Source organism: Halichoerus grypus, chromosome 14 (assembly GCF_964656455.1).
Source record: "Halichoerus grypus chromosome 14, mHalGry1.hap1.1, whole genome shotgun sequence".
NCBI lineage: Eukaryota > Metazoa > Chordata > Mammalia > Carnivora > Phocidae > Halichoerus > Halichoerus grypus.
In genome coordinates this window covers 75,223,132-75,239,559 of record NC_135725.1, presented here as the reverse complement: position 1 = coordinate 75,239,559, position 16,428 = coordinate 75,223,132, and the positions used below count along the sequence as shown (strand labels likewise).

General features: G+C 44.0%; 1 protein-coding gene and 1 long non-coding RNA gene across 2 annotated transcripts; one reads left to right on the top strand and one right to left on the bottom strand.

Annotated features, from left to right (window-relative positions):
- Window positions 1-456: 456 nt before the first annotated feature.
- On the bottom strand, window positions 457-9,089 carry ATP6V1G1 (ATPase H+ transporting V1 subunit G1). The gene is made up of 3 exons (XM_036121900.2): window positions 8,890-9,089; window positions 5,226-5,326; window positions 457-2,276 (listed from the first exon to the last, which is right to left on the bottom strand). Exons 1-3 carry the CDS (start codon window positions 8,969-8,971, stop codon window positions 2,103-2,105), a joined length of 357 nt encoding a protein of 118 aa, XP_035977793.1. The 5' UTR covers window positions 8,972-9,089; the 3' UTR covers window positions 457-2,102.
- Window positions 9,090-9,124: 35 nt separating this feature from the next.
- Window positions 9,125-16,120, top strand: LOC144380063 (uncharacterized). Its single transcript, XR_013443816.1, has 2 exons — window positions 9,125-9,317; window positions 15,940-16,120. It is a non-coding gene; the product is annotated as an uncharacterized LOC144380063 (long non-coding RNA).
- Window positions 16,121-16,428: the final 308 nt, after the last annotated feature.

The window sequence follows — 16,428 nt, the reverse complement described above, 5'->3', positions numbered from 1 at the left end:
ATTTAAACATGTTCTCACCTCCCTTAAACCACCTCTGCCCCCCACCCTTCCCAGCCAAGTCTCTCCACTCACTTGACATTCCATTCACTCTTCAGACCATTTAGGTTCCTCTCTCCCAGATCACCAAGCTCCTTTCAGATCTTATCTTTCCTCTCAACTGACCCTAGATCACACTTTTGAAGTACTTATGTTGCTTCTTCAACTGTAGCAATATTCAGCTGGTTGGCTGAAAATGAGAAGTCAGGCAGAAATGTATGTAAGTACAACCCTATGAACCCAGGATGAAAACATTGGTGGCAAACAGGTTAGACACTGCATCTAAAGTGCTGAACGCAGGTGTTGCTTCTTCATGGTCCTCCAATTTGGGAAATCCGTATTTGCAGTAGGAGAGATGGAGTTTGCTGCACTCAGCAACACCAGGAGTCAAGTCCTAACAAAACCGGGTACAGGGTGGAACACGTTAAGATGGAGATGTTTATTAGATATCCAAACCAAAACAGCAAATAAGCAATTGACAGCTCTACAGTTCAGGAGAGAGAAGCTGGATATAAACCTGGGTCTTCAACAGAGATGGTTATTTAAAGCCATGAAGAGAAGCTGGGTTTCAACAAAGGAATGAGCATACGGAAGTCCAAGAACAAATCCCTGGGAAAAGAGGAGTTAGAACTAAAGCAAGAGACAGAGGCGCAAGGTAACACATCACTGCAGAATAAAGCTAAGAAAGTGGTTCAAGAAGAACTGGTCAACCCTGTCAAACAGGACTGAAGGTCAAGGGGGAAGAAGATTGGACCTCTCAATCTGGTCATCATTGCTGACCTTGACACTCGCTTTCATTGGGAGTGGCAAGCCTGACTGGAGTGCTTTCACAGTCAAAACTGGAAAAGCTCATATGGAACTCTTTTGAGGAATCGTACTATAAACAGGAACAGTAACTAGAGACAAACATGGCCTAAAATCAACCCATTCTGAGTCTCATAAAATGTGATTTTCTTAAAGGGCATCTAATGTTCTCGTACTTTTTCAGAACAAGCAAGGAAATCCCACAGTGTTCTCTTTCAACTGTTTGTATCTACTAGTAATTATTTTTGCAGCCAAAGACTTTCGGCTAATAGAGAGTCACAGAGCATTTAACTCTTAAGAGCTAGTGTGAAGTTCCTATAGGTATTATACATATCATGTAGCCCGCCAGGGAGGAAATATGCTTGATAACTTGCCCAAGGCTGCCCCAGGCCAGGGTGCTCTAGAGAAAAGGCAAACTGCAGACTTACTACTGGTCGGATGCTGTTTTTCGAACCGGTTGCTGGGTGAAATCACAAGTGATTTCCTTCCTGCTAAGATACATACCACAAACATTTTCTGAGTATGCGTGCAAATGTGTATGTGCTACATGTGCTAATTTAATTTCCTAAGTGAAGTTCTGCAGAACATCTGGGTCAGAGTGCACTCTGCACTATCAGAAAGGATGAACCAGAGCAGTGGAAATGCATGACAAAGTGATTATCACTTTCAAGTGATTATCAGTACACCAAGTAAGAACATGTATACAAGTTCTTGAATTCTATCATCTAATAATTTTGATTAAGAGAAACTAAGAGCAGCCCGAACAATATATACTAGTATTCGCTGTTCCACCCTTAGCCGGAAGGACGACTTAAGGCCGGCTGCTGCTTCACACAAGTTACAGTAACTATTTACTACTTTTTCATAGAGAAAGCCCCTGACCTTCAAGAAAGCTTTAGGGAAAAAAAATATTTAATCCCTGTCTTTCTTAAACAGAATTTTTTTTTTCACTACATCTAAGAAAGAAAAAGTACTGATACATATGTTGCTTGAGCTAAAAGGCATAGGAAAACAGACAACGTATACACATTAAATTTCTAAGAAATATGAGGTAAAAGGAGAAAATCTTTGGATAAGCTCTACGTTTGTACAAAGAAGCTAGATTTGCTATTCTCTAAGAAGTGAAGGGACCTACTACATAATATACAGAAATAACATAATGCCTTTTCACAAGGATGTAACTACTCAAGATTTGCTGAAGCTTCGTATTCCATGAAGGCATCTAACATGCCAATCTGCACGCAGAGCTGATCCTTCCTCCCCTATCCATTTATGCGGTAGTTTTCATGGATTTCTGGCCGGATGTCACAGACAAAGGCCAGCAGGTTATCCAGGACTTCATCCCTGTTCTGCTGGAAGTAGGCCTGGAGGATGGTCATCTTCTCCTGGGTCTCCTTCTCCACTTCGGTGCTGCAGCTGCCATGGGATCCCAGAGCCTGGAGTCGGGGGGTAAGGACACACAGGGAAGGTCAGGTCGGCGCTCTGGCTGGCGCAACTTCCTTAGTTCTGGAGAAACCCAGTCTCATCAGTGAATACAAATAAACAGCAACGGGCAATGTAACCTCACGATTGAAGAGCATGTGGGAAGGTGGTATTCCCCGTTAATGGGAACAAAAACTGAGGCAATCACTTTGGTGGCCAACCTTCAACCATCTTTCAAAAGGTAAATTGCACAGCATTTCCACGACTCAGAAATTACCCCAGAGAGCAATATATTCACACTCTCCGGAGTCTAATGTATAGTCTTAACCAAAGACTGGAATGAACCCAAAGATCCAATACCCGACAACTGGTTAAACAAATTATGGTGCATCTATACCAGAGAACACTCTCAGCTATAGTAAGAAAGAAAAGTAGACGTGTGCAGCAAGATGGAATGAACTGTATAATATGCAGTTTACAGGGGAAAAAAAAGCAAGATACAAAATGGTGTCAGTGTAGTTAGTAAATGTGTTTCCTTGCGTGGTTTTAAATGGGACAGATAAATCGTGGTGTATATATATAAAAAAAAAACTCTTAAAAAAAAATAAACACAAGGGGATGCAATTTTGGAGGAACACAGTTTCACCATTACTGCTTCATGTTCTAGCTCTTACATTCAGCAGTAGATTCCCCAGTAGTACGGATACATGACATCTATTCTTTCAAATATAAATATTCTAGCAGAATATGCAAAAGACTATTAATAGTGACGGTTTCTGAGGAGGACTGCAGGACTGGGTGGGAGGGAGACTAACTTTATCGTTGCCCTATTTTACGGCTTGAATTCTTTACCATACTCATGTCTTACCCTTTCAGCCTCCATTCACAATTTTAACACATATTGACAGATAAATTTTCTTTTATCCTTAGTCTTCACAGTATGGCTGGCTTTCTGTCAAGTATATGCCTACTTTGCTAGAATGAGACCTATCAGGTTGTTGCTGTTTTTTGTTTTTTTTTTTTTAAATAACTACAAGCCCTTTATTAACAAGTCAGTAACACAGGGAGAAAGCTGTAAAACTACTTTCCTCGGAGGCCCCTGGAGAGGCCGGCACCGTCAGAACTTACCAGGCCAGGGAAGGCAACCCAGCCAGAGGCAAAACGGAGGTCAGGGCCTCCCCCCGGGGCGCTGAGAGGGGGGATGGCTCGGACCTCAGGCAGGCACTGTGCCAACGCTGAGGCCGCGCAGAGAGTGATGGGGTGACGGGTTCCCGGAGGAAGCCCAGAGCACGGTGTTCCCCTGCGTGGGCAGACACGCGTGTCCATGTGAGAGCCGGTGGCTGCACGCAGCTGACGCCCAGAGAGCAAAAGGAGGGGTCCCCCGGCAGGAATGGCGGTGGGGAGGGCTCATCCCAGAGCCTGAGGAAATGGCTTAGGGAAGTCTCCCTATCAGGTTCTTGACAACAAAACTTTTTTGTGTCTGACCGTTTCTATCTTCTAACCTGCTCTTGCCTCTTTCCGAATGTATTAACTACATCCCTTCCTAGCTGTTACACACACGACAGCGCGCAAGGAGAAAGCCTTCTCTCGCATGTCACCCAGTGCTCCATAACCTGTACGGAGGCCTTCACTCCCCTTCTCACAGATGAGGAAACCAAGGCACAAAGAGCTCAAAGTGAACATGCAAAGATTCGAACCCACGTTTCCTGAATTCAAACTTAGGACTCTTCACGCTTTACTGTGACTGTTCATATTGGCGGAATAGAGGGGCATTTCACATTAGTTAGCTCAGCTGCTAATTCTTAAAGGTCCATAACCCTACTGGGGGTGGGGGGTAGGGGAAGCGGGACACTACCTCTGTTCTGTGAATATAAACTACATGCCAGGCCTCAGTCAGTTGTGTCTAAGCTGAAGGGGTCAAACTGACCACTGCTAGGAAACCCCAGAGCTCATGCTTGCATGGCACTGCTCCTGCCTCTGTAAGCAATTGCAGCATCGACGTACAAATAAGCCGAGGCAGCTGCCCCGACAAGAGGACTTCCATACTGTTTTTGTGGGCAGTCTGACAGCTGACAGCACCAATCTGCCCCAGTTCAAGAGTCAGAGAGGTTTCAAGTTTCAATAGCACTGGGACCGTCCAGTGCAAAGATGAAGGACTCTTTTGGACTTACTGCAACAATGGAGGCATGTGCCTTTAATCGCTGGACTTGGGCCTGGAAGGGCATGTGCCTGGAACCAGTGAAGGCCACAAGGTAGAACTTGAGAATGAAGCCCACAAAGACAAGGGCAGAGTTGAGAGATGAAAATAATGTCCTGAGGGCATTATTGAAGCTCCTGGATCAAAATAAAGTTAGCCTTTCACCTGGGTCTTTAATTACATAAGCCAATAAATTCCATTTTGTGTAAAACCAGTCTGAATTGTTTTGTCACCTGTATCCAAGAGTCCTGATAGAGTTTCTTTTCTCTGTGAAGCCCTCCTCCATCCTTTCCCCTTTCCAGAACTCTCCCTGTTTTGTGATCTGTTGTTGTACTGTTATTGCACACATCTTCTGCTGCGCAGCCCAGCCTACACTGTTCGTAAGTGTCTCTACCATACCGGAGTGGGCTCCAGCTGATGGCTGTTATGACCACCACAGCCCTTCTCACAGCTGTAGGTCTGCATGACTTGCTCCATGAGGCAGGGACCATGTCTATTTCTGTTCGCAGCTAATTCTCTAACATCTGGCACAAGTTAACATGTTCAATAGATATTTGTGAAATGACTAAGTGAAGACTAGGATTCAAAGTTAGTTAAAAACTGATCACCTAGGAGACTCAGCCTGGACAGCCAATAGCCAAAATTTCAAATTTCAACCAGAATCACAATCTCCGAGCTCTGCTGGATATTTTGAGAACCTGGGGAAAAGGGGAGAAGAGGAAAGCCTCAGGAAACTAAAGCAGTAATGAATATAAACCAGGCCCACCGCAGCTTCCTTGGCCTTGAACTCCTTCTCTCTTTGCAGGCGGTATTGTTCAATTTCAGCCTGAGCTTCTTCTTTGGCCTGCTTCAGCCTCCGGTTCTTTCCTGTTTTCAAAGGAAAAAGGTACATCAAGAAGTGGTTAAAAGACAAGGAGAAGAGGAAGCAGAGACTGAGATGGTAAATTCTAACAGTAAACAAGTAATAAAGTTTTAAAGGTACAGTCCCAAGAGACATGCATAGGAAAGGGGGAATTCAGAGCTAACTGACAGTATAGATTCCTGCCTCCTCTGGGCTGCACTTAACTAGGAAGTCATAAGGTAAAAAGGACCATCTTCCATAACTACAGACTGTAAATGACGGAAAAAATTCTGGAATGTGTCAGAATATTCTCTCAGTCTCCACTACTAAGAACCAAGACAAAATGGGGGACATTAGCCTTCTGGGGAACTCTTCCTTTCCCAAGAAGTAAACACCTAAGCATCCCGCTGATTACAACTGGAGCTCTGCTTAGAAGCTGAGCAAGGACACTAATATGCCCCCAAGGGGCATTAACCTAAAATGTAACTAATGAAACATCTGATGTAATACTGGAAACTAAAAACCATGCTTGGGCACAAGGAAATAAGTAATGAAAGTGGTTCTTGGAAGGAATCCTAAATGGGGAGCACTGGATGGTTAAGACTGCACAAGCATCTAAGGAGTGAGGAGACACAGGTGCTCTGGTTTCTTGAAGAGAATAAACATACAGCTTAAAAAATTCTCTAGATGCCATCAGAGGCTGTATGAAAACAGACCACAAGACCAAATAGCACATATTCTTTGCTTTGAATCTTTGCTCACTGATCAAACTTCTCAGATACCCAAAATGGGGGGGGGGGGGGAGGTCTGAGATGATCAACCTGGGCATTTATTTAATTTAGAACATAAGACATCCTGTATCTAAAAGTAAGCTTTGTTAGACATCACTGTATGTCAATTTCCCAAATCCCACTCAACCCATGTGGACGAATGAAACTGAATTTAACCTCCCATCTCCTAATGAAGAACACGATTCTGGATGTATAATGACCCCACAACATCAACACTCCGTGATGTTTCTGGTAAAACAATCAACAGATCTCTCTAAGCACCCAGAGACTATTACTGCAAGTGTAGTTTACTCCAGTCTTACTTAGGGCCTACTGCCGTCCACGTGAGCCTACTTCTACTCCTGTCCTCCACATGCCATCCTCCTCATCGTCAACATTCAAAGCCATATTTCAGAGCCAAAGATCTTTTCCAAACCAACAATCTACAAATAACATCTATGGCTCAAACACTGTACTAGCTCCACATGATTTCACAATACCACTCTCCTCGTCACTCCCAATTCCCACAGCTCTCTGAATTAAGATAAAACCACTCTCTGCCCGTGAGGTATCTTCAAAGTTCAATTCTGATAGGCTTCTCTGAAAACCAAAAATAAATATTTGAACAGTAAATCATGTTTCTTTTAAACCTTATTTTTCAGGGAGCTAATATTTTGTTTTACTCCAGTGAAATAAACCATAACACAATTAAGTTTTATGGTCCAAAGCAATGATTTCATGAAAAATTTAGGCTGGACCATTTTGTCACACCATGCACTGCCTCTTCCCAATTCCTAATTGGGCAAGTTAACCATCACTACAGATCAAACAAAGGCAGTGATTCTTTTCAAATTGTAGTTCTTGTCAATACTTCTGTTCCTAATTACTGCAAATTCTGAGATGTATACTAGCCATTAACTCACTCCTTTAAAACAGATTCATTCAGTAAATATCTAATAGCTATCTGAGATATACAAGACCCTGCACCAAGCTTGAGGAGATAAAAATGTAAAACGTGATCCCTACCTCCAAGACATTCAGAATTATTCTTACCATATTCCAAGTATTTGTTCCTGCACCTCCCCCAAATAATCTCACGTGCTTCCCAACACACACAACTTCTGTTACTAATGAGCCATCACAGGACAAACTCTGAAAAGTCATTCTGGAAATACTTTATCAAGAGCGTGATGAGAAATAGTCTATGAAGAACACAGAACTTTCCAGTCACCAGAGCAAGAATAAAAGGCTTGTTCATCTCCAGCTCCCTCAAAGAAAGCTTTTCCTATCACACAGCCCCTTAATCCAGAAAGTACAAGAGCCATGCTTGTAGTCTACTTCTGTGTGGGATAAAAGTGTAAGTCTTATAACAGGAGACACACCAAGGAATCACTAAGAGTTAATAGTTCTTGCTGTTTTATCCCCTCGCATGGGAAAAGAGGCCTCTAGGCCACTATGCTGCTTCCCAGGGTATGGTCAAATCATTTCTCTAAGTCTCATTTCACCCATCTGTATAATAGGGATAGAAATACCTATCTCACCAGATGGGAAAATGAATACATACAGCTGAATTACACACAGTCCCTGTAATCCAGGAGCTTAGTCTAGTGACTGTGCCATATAAAGAAACAAGTTATTGCACAGCGATGACAGAAATAAGCTCTTAGGAAGGACTCCTGGCCTAGCCTGAGAGGAGGACAAGGCAGGGAAGGCTTCCTGGAAGAACTGCTGCCTACATTTTGAGATCTGAAGGACGACTAAGTGTTAGAGAAAAGAGATCGGAAACTAGGAAAAAGGACTTCCAAGCAGAGAAGAGAGCTTGGCAAAGGCTTGCAGGTGAAATAAGGCATCACAGTGGTTCAGGATGCCTGGAGGAGAGAACCTAAAAATGAGATAAGGGAAGAAAGCTAGACCCGGATCCAAAAAACGCGGCCAGTATACACCCTATGAAGGAATCTGGACTTTATTCTGCAGGCACTCAACGTTTGTTGACTGTAAAGATGGTGGGGAAGTCCTATTTGCATCCCAGGGAGGGCTCTGACCGCAGTGAGGAGAATGGACTTGAAGGAGGCCGAGGCCTTCTCCCACTCACCAGTCTAGATTAGATCCACCTGTGAAGCTCTTGAGCAACCTTACATTTCTCAACTTTAGCTTTCATGTCACCTGCAACTAACCCACCCAGTATCTGCTTCCTTCACTGGGACTCAATACCGTGTTGATGGAGACACTGGTGCACCGGGCAAGGCGTCTGGCACCTATTAACCACATTAAAAAATTTTTTTTTCTTTTTAAGAAATTAACGAATCAGGCTGGTACCAGAGCCTCAGAAAATCTAGTGTCCCGGACTAAGATGCTGGCTGTAGGGGTGGGGAAAAGTGAACAGCCATAATAAACATCTTGGCGACTGACTAAACGTGGCGGACAAGAGGAGACGTGGCAAAGAGGGCTCTGTTTCTAGCCTGAGCAACAGCGTGGATGGTAGCTCTGTACACTGAGACAGAGCAACACAAAGGAGCAAGTGACGGGGAAAGACGACGAGTTCCGTTTGAACAGCCCATTTCACGCGCCTCCCAGACCCCAAGAAGGTCATCCACCTATTGTTTCCTCGCCCTATCTACTGCCCCACATCGCAGCTTCCAGCCGACCTACAAGCCTTCCGGAGCCTCAGATCCTGACAGCTTCGAGACACACAAGCTTCCGCGACTGTCACCACCCCTCCACGCCGCAGTTTTTTGGGCCTCATCCACCTACCACCTCCCGCGGCCTGGCCGCGACCTCTGCACCCGCGCCACGCCTGGTCGCCCCACCCCGAAACTCACGCTTGCGGGCCTCCGACACCTTCTCGGCGGCCCGCTTCTCAGCCTGCAGCAGCTGCTGGATGCCCTGCGACTGGCTGGCCATGGCGGCGGCGACTCCGAGGCCGAGGGAAGGGGCCTAAAACGGTTTGAGCGGGTCCCTCGGGTCAGCTGACCCAGCCGCCGAAGACCTGCGCCGGCGCCCCGCCCGCCGTCACGTGACGACCGCAGCGCCGCGTCAGCTGACTGCGCTCGGCGTCTAGTGACTCGAGCGGGAAGGGGAGGGGCGGGGAAGGAAGGGCAGAGCGTCGCGGCTGCGCCTGTGCAGGATCAATCGTCTGGCTTCCACCCCGCCCCCACTCAGCCTCATCTTCCTTGAATGGCTGGGTCTTCGCCGCACTGCCTCGTCGTTGTTGCTGTAATCCGTCACTTTGCAGCATGCCCGCGTTAAGGTCGGGAGAGAAGGAATCAGGCCAAAACACAAATAGCTTCCCCTCTTTTGCCCTCTGTTTTACTCTCTCTCTCTCTGTCTCTCTGTCTCTCTGTCTCTCTCTCTCTCTCTCCCCCCCCCCCCCCTTTCTGGAATGTTCCTTGGCGCTTAAATATATTAAGAGGCACGTTAGGAAAATACTTACCAGGCTCGGGGGATAGAGCGTGAATTGGGAATAGGGTACTTGGGGACAGATATTAATCTGTGTGATTTGGGGGAGGATGATTTCCCTCTTTGTACCCGAGTTCAGGGACGAGTTGGACTATTTTCTATAAATATTTGATGAATGCCTGCTATGATCCTAGACTACTGTTGGTACTGAGGAAATAGCAGAGAGCAAGACAAAGTCCCTGGGAGAGTGCACAGTTAATGGACCCCCCCCCAAAAAAATAGAAAATTGCAAACTGATAAAGTAATGAAGGAAAAATGCAGAGCACTTTGAGAAAGAGGGGAATGTGGAGGTGCCCGTGAAGGTTTTTCCACTGAACTGGCATTTTAAAATGAGATCAAAAGGGTAAGAAGTTAACCAGGAAAAGATAGTGGGGAATAGTGGGGAGTTAGGGTTGATTAGTGGAAAAGGACCAGCATGTGTGGATTTGGGGGTAGCAATTTGGCACAGAGATATCCCCCAGCACAAATAGGTAGATAGGAAGTCAATAGTTGAGTTTACAGTATGACAGATTCCGCCCTAAACACTTGACTTGCTCCTGACAGCTACTCTAAGGTAATGTTAACTCCGTTCTATAATAACCAAACTGAAGCTCAGGGAGGTTAAGTTAACTTAACCAAAGTCACTCCCCTATTAACTGTCAGATGGGGTATTTGAATGGAGCCAGGCTCGCAAAGTGGAACATCTGATCCACTGTGCTCTTCTGCAAGAATCTGGTGGACTGTGGGAAGGACCAGATGGTCTCCTGGAGTCCTCCAAGCACTGGGAACAAAGTAATGCCAGAAGTTTTTGATAGACTCATCTCTGCCTCGAGGAGCTGGATTTAGGGCTCAGGACATTTTCCTTTGATGGAAGTTAGAGGAGGGGGGTGGAAAGAAGGCTGAAATCCGGAACACTAGTTTTCCTGATAGTAGAACCAGTGCTTGACTGGTGTCTGGGACTTTAAGTCCAGTCAAGGATTTCCTGGGAAGATTAGTCGTTTTCAGTGTTCTATGAAAATGTAATTCATCCAATCAATCAACAGAGGACAACACATACTTCTAAGAGTGGCAAAAGGATTAAGAGACGATGATAGCCAAAAAGTGGAAATAACCCAAATGCCTATCAACTGATGAGGAGATAAACAAAATGTGGCATATCCACACGATAGAATATTATTTGATCATAAACAGTAAAGTACTGATAACTTGCGGCAATATGGATGGACCTTGGTAACGTTATGCTGAGTGAAAGAACACAGGCACAAAAGACCACAGGCTGTGCACTTCCACTGATGTGAAATGTTCAGAATAGGCAAATCTTTGGAGACAGAAAGTAGGTTAGTGGCTAGGCAGGAGCTGGGGGAGAAGGAGCGAGGAGTGATGACTAACCAGTATGGGGTTTCTTTTTGGGATCATGGAAATGTGACGGAATGAGGTAATGGTGAGGGTTGCACATCTTGTGAATGAATATACTTACAATGCCAAATTGCCGACTTTACAAGGGTGAATGGCACAGTATGTGAATTATGTCACAATGAAACTGTTACGAAAGAGAGAGAGATGAGGAGGAGGATGGATGTGAAGCCCTTGCACAGTTTCTAGTCTTAGTAAATGCCAGGAAATGGAAGCTGTTGTTTTTATATGGCTGGTGGGTAATTGTTTGATTTACAAATCTGGTCCTCCATTTAACAAAAGCCTTTACATTAGGGTTCCTCTAACAGCCAGCTTCCTGAAAGCATCGAAATATCTACACATTCCAGATTTTTTCTCTTTTCTTTTCTTTCTTTCTTTCTTTTTCTTTTTCTTTTTTTTTTTTTTTTGTGCTTGCAACATTTCAAAAGTTTATTGTATAAAGAGAGCAATACTAGACAATCTGTCCTCTGAAATTTTCAGGCTGGTTTGTCTTTTCTGGTTATGTGAGTGGGTGTTAGTTGTCAGAACTTGGGTACTCCAGGGAGATGTCCCAAAATAACTAGGAAATGAGGGTGAAGCAATCACCCTTCAAGGGAAGCCTTGAAGTCTTGAGCCTGCAGTCCAGAGCAAAGATTCACAAAGTCATCTTAAGGATCCAGAGTGGATCCCAGACTTTGTATCCCTGATGAGTGAAAGTATTAGCACATCTAAGAAAAGACTGCCCATTCGGATGTGTGGCTTTTCAAACACAAGTGGAAACAAGGTGAAGGAGCAATGGTGACCTTCACAGGCTCCAGGTCAGCAATGACTCAGGGAAGTGGGGCCTCTCATTGCCTTGCCTAAGGAAACTAGACGGCTGGGTTCAAATCCAGCTCTGTCGTTTACTTGCTGGGTGACCTTGAGCAGTTTACTTCACCTCTGTAAGCCTCAGACTCCTCATATGTTAGAAATGGAGCTAATAATCATGTAATAGGGTAATTGTGAGGGTTACATTAGTTAATATATGTAACTAGCTTAGAATGTACTCACCACTCCTAATAACATAGGTATCTCAATCCCTGTGATAGTGACTTCTCAAAGAAAAATAATCAATGGGCCTTTTACTTTTATCTATTAACCTGGTGTACTCAGTGAATGGAAATTTGCCTCAGACAAAGCGACTGCCCTAGAGACTGCAGGGCCAGTGCCATGGCTGAACAGGCTGTTCACTACACGAGGAAGTGCGACTATGCTCAAATCCAGCCCGCGCTCCACCTACTCCACCCAGAGGGAGCACCTTTCTCTAATTCATTTGCAGGCTCCATGTGGTCAACCAGGAGTCCTGGAACAAATCTAGGGTGGGGGCCTGACTTGCCCCATGGGATACTCACAACGCCCCAGCCCCACTCCCAACCCCTATGAGACAGCTTCCTGGCCTCTGCATATACATTTTCACATTGGAATGCCGATGATTAATAGTTAACCCTTACTCTTCCTTGACTTATACTGAAAATAATTCTAAAGAGACTAAGATCACATTCTCAAATCTTAGTGGTGTTAGAGAGAGAATATTTATCCTCCAATGAACCCAGTTTTCTGTGTGTTGCTGTGATAGTGACAGGGTTCAGGACACGCCAACCCAAAATATGGCATCTTGACATATTGACTATTTTACACTGAAAGAATTTGAGAATCAGCAGGTGCAGGAAGGACTCTTTGACCCTCCCTTGAAGCAGGTCATGAGACCTTCATGTGAGAAATGCCCTCCCTATATCCAGAGGAAAGGAACATCCTTATCTCCAGGACCCCAAGAGGCTAGTCTTTTTTTTTTTTTTTTTTTAAGATTTTATTTATTTATTTTGACAGAGAGGGAGAGACAGCGAGAGAGGGAACACAAGCAGGGGGAGTGGGAGAGGGAGAAGCAGGCTTCCCGCGGAGCAGAGAGCCCGACACAGGACTCGATCCCAGGACCCTGGGATCATGACCTGAGCCGAAGGCAGACGCTTAATGACCGAGCCACCCAGGTGCCCCCCAAGAGGCTAGTCTTAATTAAAATGTGCTCTCATTATAAAATACATACCAGATTTCAAAGGCTTTGTATCACAGAAATGTAAAATATCTCATGATTTTTTTATTGATTATAAGTAGACTTGATAATATTTAGATATACTGGGATAAATAAAATGTCTTCTTAAAATTAATTTCACAACCTCACACCCATTAGGATGGCTACTCTAAAAAAATAACGAGTGTTAGCAAGGATGAGAAGAAATGAGAACCCTTGTGTGATGTTGGTGGGAAGACAAAATGGTGCAGCTATGGGCCTATGTCCAGCAGCTTGTCAAAAAAATGAAAAGGGAAATTATCATATGATCCAGCAATTCTATTTCTGGGTATATTTCCCACAGGAATGGAAAGCAGGGTCTTGAAGAAATATTTGTACATCCCCCATTCATAGCAGCGCTATTCGTAATAGCCAAAATGGGGAAGCAACCCAAAGGTCCCTGAATGGATAAACCATACAATGGAATGTTATTTAGCCTTACAAAGGAAGGAGATGCCGCTACCCACTACAAGGATGACACTTGACATTATTCAGTGAAAAAAGTCAGTAAAAAAGACAAATACTGTGTGATTCCACTTATCTGGCATACTTAGAGTAATCAAACTCATGGAGACAGAACATAGGACTGTGGTTTCCAGAGGCTGGGGGGGAGGGGAACGGGAAGTTGTTTAATGGGAAGAGTTTTGGTTTTGCAAAATGGAAAAGCTCTAGAGATTGGTTGCACCACAACGCTCAACGCTACTGAGCTGTGCACTTGAAAATGGCTCAGATGGTACGTTTTATATTATGTACATTTCACCACAGTTAAGAACTGCAAAATTAAAACACAAAAGTCTTGAATTTCACCTTTTCTTTTTACTTTTTTCAAATTTGCCAATGGGAAAATTTACTATTACACATGTGGCTCGCATTGTACTTCTATTGGTGCTGCTCGAAAGGAAAAGAATTTTGATCTCCATGGATTTTTGTTTTTAGGAAAAAAAATAACCATTCATTAAAGTAGTTACAGAACACTTGTTTGCTCAAAATTTAATAGTGCTTCACATGTTGTGCTTGTGAAACAATTTCTATTATAATGTTTATAACCCAAAATTTCAACAGATTACAGATTTATGTAAACAGTCACTTGTCAAACACACAGTTGACAACCTTGAGGGGAAAATACATCAAAGGCATTTGTACAGTTATGGAAGTTCTTATTGTACATGTATCATGGAAGATACATTTATTTATCACTTTTTACATATTCTAGAAAACATTCAAATGAAGATAAGTCACTTCAAAGTAGTTGATAAATTTCTGGTGGTGGAGGGATCTCCGGCAGTTTTTAACTAAGGAAACTGATCTGTACTGAAAAGGAAGAATTGTAACCAGACAAGCTTGAAGTGTCTATACTGGGGTGGGGTTGAGGTCACGAGGGGTGGAGAGCTTTCCAAGGCAGAGAAAACGACTCGGGCAACAGTTTTCAGGCAAAAGAGAGTGTGGAACATTCCAGAAAGAGCAATGAAGGCTGGAATGCACAGATGGAGAGGTAGAAGGCTCTGAGGTGTATGGCAGGCAGGAACCAGATCGGGTGGGCCCTGGAGGCCTTGATCAGGATTTTGATCTTTATTTCAAAAACCATGGGAAGCCAGCAGGGAGGGGACAGGGATGCATTTGTCTTTGGAAAAGATTGCTCTTGCTGCATCTGTGTGTATATGTGTGAGTAGTTTTTGTTTTTATTTATTTGTTTACTTATTTACTTTGAAGATTTTATTTTTAAGTAATCTCCACACCCAACGTGGGGCTCGCACTTAAAACCCCGAGATCAAGAGTCGCACACTCCACCAACTGAGCCAGCCAGGCGCCCCCGTTTTTATTTTTTAAACAAATGAGGCATAATAATGTAATTAAATGTAGTTTAATGTTTATATTTTTTTTTCGTGAAATTGACCATGTTAAACGTTCTCTGAGTCCTGTGATCCTGGAAGACAGCAGCTGTTCAGAAATCTCTTTTCCTTTGTTTTCCAAAATCCCCCCATCCTTGTGTGTTCCTAGAAATGACTTACCCAAAAGAACCACTCTTCCCCATGTAATTTAGATAAGACTCCCTGTACACTCGTTGTCGTGACTACCACAAATTCACAGATGACTCCCTTGTTTACCTGTGACAAAACTGAACACAGACAACCCTCCCACTTCCCATTCTTTGTCTCACCAGTGATTAAGATTAGAATCGTTTGTCCCTCCAAAACCAGCCACACGCAAAGATAAACATTTCCTGTTCAGCTGGCTGAGACTTCCTCTGACTGCAAAACAATTCTAGCTCTACCTCACCCTACCTGTAACTTGTCTATTCCTCCCTTCAGGTCTAAGGTAAAGCCACCCTGCCAAGGCACTTTGATCTTCACACCAGGATGGCTCTCTCTACTGTGATAACTTGAACAAAAATATCTTCTTAATTCCTCTGTGCATTTTGTCTCTGACAAGGTCTTTCCGATAAACATTCATAAACCAGAACTTCTTGGTTTGGAAACTATGATCTTATGTACTCTTATGTACGATGCAGCAAAGATGGATTCAATTTGGTTGAACGCACCATTCATTGAGCATCTTCTATGTGCAAAGCACTTTGTGAGGCTCTAGATTGTGGGATGAATAAACCTGCCAGGAACAATATACAATTACCTTCTAAGTAAATTGTTATCACCACAATTTTCATTGAGCACTTACAACAACCTTTTGAAAATGATACCCTCAAAGAGTGCCTGGGTGACTCAGTTGGTTAAGCGGTTGCCTTCAGCTCAGGTCAGGATCTCAAGGTCCTGGGATCCAGCCCTGCAGCTGGCTCCCTACTCAGTGAGGAGTCTGCCTGTCCCTCTGCCTCCCCCTCTGCCTGTCCCCCTGCTCGTGTGTGTGCTCTCTCTCTCTCTCAAATAAATAAATAAAATCTTTTTTTTTAATATTTCTTCCTTTTTTTTTTTTTTTTTTTTGTCAGAGAGAGAGCGCAAGCAGAAGGAGAAGCAGGCTCCCCGCCAAGCAAGGAGCCCAATGTGGGACCCGATCCCAGGACCCTGGGATCATGATCTGAGCCAAAGGCAGACGCCTAACCGACTGAACCACCCAGGTGCCCCATAAATAAAATCTTTTTTAAAAAAGAAGAAAATGATATCCTCAAATAGGCATTATTATCTGTTTTCTTAGCCTCTGTTTTCTCTTCTGTGAAACGAAAATAATAGCGCTATCCTAGAGGAATGTGGCAGGGGTGGGGTTGGGTGGTCAATGAGATAATGCATGAAATGTTAGCCTGTTATTATGGATTATGATGGAAAACAGTTTGGTCTTCTGGAAGGAGAGGTCATTGTCTACAAGAAGAACCTAGATCACATTCAGTGTCTGCCACTCTCGAAGCTCGCTTAGGAGCCAAGTGGCCAGAGGCAGATCCTTGCGCACAGGTCATCATGCTTTTGCTCATATAACCCTGCCA